Here is a 2,177-nt window from a genome sequence, read left to right as displayed (position 1 = left end):
ACCGATACAGAATAGAGTTTTACTCAAAGACTGGGTAGCGCGGATTGACGGCACGGCTGCAAGCGTGATGAGCACAAAGCCCACGGAGCTGGAGGATGCAGCACCAAGCAGCGTTTTGAATTTGCCGAGGAATTCATCAGAGATATAGCCTGCCGGGATGCACGCGAATTGGCTGAGAGAGTCGTATGTGAGCTTCATGGAGTTGGAACCTTTGTTGGACCAGCCCAGTCGCTGGAAAAAATTCTTGAGCGACTGGTTGACGGCATAGCTGGCCACCTCTTCACATATCGTCATGAGGAAAATGAAGACGCAGACTTTCTTCATGATATTCTGCGAGTACTTGGACGGTCGAGCGTCCCATAGCTTGGTGCTGTAGCCCGTTGATGGCTGCGGCGACAGTACCTGAGTGCTGTAGTCGGTGGTGATCTTCGGTGATACACCCTGCGGCGTGAGCAGTGGCGACGGGGAATCCTTGCGAGGAGCCATTGTGAGCTGAACAACACCAATTGAGTTATGTGGGCGAGCAACGTTGATCAATGCCGCGGATCTCCGGATTCTTTTTCATGAGCACGCTCCCATGGTCTTTCCACACGGTGTCGCTCTTTACAGCAGCCACCCTCAGTGTCGGCACACCATTTCAAGATGAGCCAGGTCGGCACGACCAGCATTATTATAAGGGTTGACGCTACTATCGGGTATTTGTGTAGTCGCCGCTCCAGTCAGAGTATCAGCATCTTTCCGCCTCGTTCAGCATTGCCGAATATTGATGACAAGGAGGCGTCTACCAATGAGCTGAATGTCTCCGCCTCATCGATGGCGGTAAGGTCGGGCCTAGCTCAGCATTGGCTGTCGACTCCTCCAGTCGCAGGTGATTGTGAAGCTGTGTTGGCGGAGCGGACGAGTGTGCACTGCACGCTAAAGATCGCAAGTGATCTTGGCTTCTCTCACGCATCAAACATGACAGCGGGATGGACACTTAGGTGGCCAATGACAACTTGCCATGGACCAGCGCATTACATTAAAATGAGCCCTTAGATGATCGTCCACCGATATGGTTGCTGATGGTATGAGGATGGGCGGCTTAACAATGGTCCACATCGAACATCTGACAATCTCACAAGTCGCGTCATGACTGGCGGACGGGATCCAACCAGCGCTGAAACAATTCATTACGTGTTACCGGGGTGCCTTAAATGCCTTGGATACGCCACGATGGCTTGCGTTCATCTTGGCTAATCTCTTAGGTTTCATTGGGCTAGTGTACTGTCGCTCCCTTGATGAGCATGAGCAGGTAGACCCTTGAAACTCAAAAGTATCATCGAAATCATCTGCTTCATCTTTCACCCTTTGGTAGCTCATTTTCCAACTCACGCTCAAGCAAACATCATGGCCCCTAAGGACAACGACCCCACCTCGTCAGGCTCCACCGTAGTCGCCTCCTCGCCTGCTCCAATCAAGAACGCGCTGAACCTCGATGTCGAGCACACCCCTTTCACCCACCCCGAACTGCTTGGTGAATTCCCTACCATTACTTATGACCCGATTCCAGTGCTACCGTACGAGGACCGCGCGCTCAAGGCCGACCCCACCTTCAAGAACTTGCTGGCCGATGCGACTGTGAAGCACTTGGAGCCGAAGATCGGCACGGAGATTTCAAATCTGCAGCTGCACGAGTTGACCGACACACAGAAGGATGAACTGGCATTGCTGGTGGCGCAGCGCGGGGTGGTGTTTTTCCGTAACCAAAAGATCTCAATCCAGGATCAGTTGGCTCTTGGACGTTATTATGGCCCTTTACACGTTCACCAAACGGTGGGGCACGCGAAAGGTATCCCCCAAGTGCACGTTGTTGAGAACTCGCTCGAAGTGAGTGAGAAGCGCATCAAGGCACAAGCCCTGGAACCCGTAAACCTGTGGCACAGCGACGTGTCCTACGAGCGTCAGGTGAGAAGCGTTGACGTTTTAATGTCGTTTTGGCAATGACCTTTAATGATGATGTTGGTAGCCTCCGTCGTACACGAGCTTCAAGGTTCTGACTACTCCCCCCACCGGCGGCGACACTTTGTGGGCCTCTGCATACGAAGCGTATGACAGACTCACCCCGCAATTCAAGACGTTCGTGGAGGGTCTCACGGCCATTCACAGCAGCAAGGTCCGAGCTAATCTTTAGATATCGT

General features: G+C 52.8%; 2 protein-coding genes across 2 annotated transcripts in view; one reads left to right on the top strand and one right to left on the bottom strand.

Annotated features, from left to right (window-relative positions):
* Positions 1-486, bottom strand: part of PPTG_16415 (hypothetical protein) — a gene marked incomplete at both ends in the record, with an annotated part of 2,772 nt that extends 2,286 nt beyond the window's left edge. The window contains one exon of the mRNA XM_008913948.1: positions 55-486. Coding sequence (XP_008912196.1) covers positions 55-486 — 432 coding nt within the window. The remainder of the gene's footprint in view (positions 1-54) is intronic.
* Positions 487-1,386: 900 nt separating this feature from the next.
* On the top strand, positions 1,387-2,170 carry PPTG_16414 (hypothetical protein; the record flags this gene model as incomplete). Its single annotated transcript, XM_008913947.1, has 2 exons — positions 1,387-1,944; positions 2,006-2,170. 2 exons carry the CDS (start codon positions 1,387-1,389, stop codon positions 2,168-2,170), a joined length of 723 nt encoding a protein of 240 aa, XP_008912195.1.
* Between the last annotated feature and the right edge of the window lie 7 nt (positions 2,171-2,177).

Source organism: Phytophthora parasitica (assembly GCF_000247585.1).
Source record: "Phytophthora parasitica INRA-310 unplaced genomic scaffold supercont2.57, whole genome shotgun sequence".
Classification (NCBI taxonomy): domain Eukaryota; phylum Oomycota; class Peronosporomycetes; order Peronosporales; family Peronosporaceae; genus Phytophthora; species Phytophthora nicotianae.
This window is presented reverse-complemented; position numbering and strand designations above follow the sequence as displayed.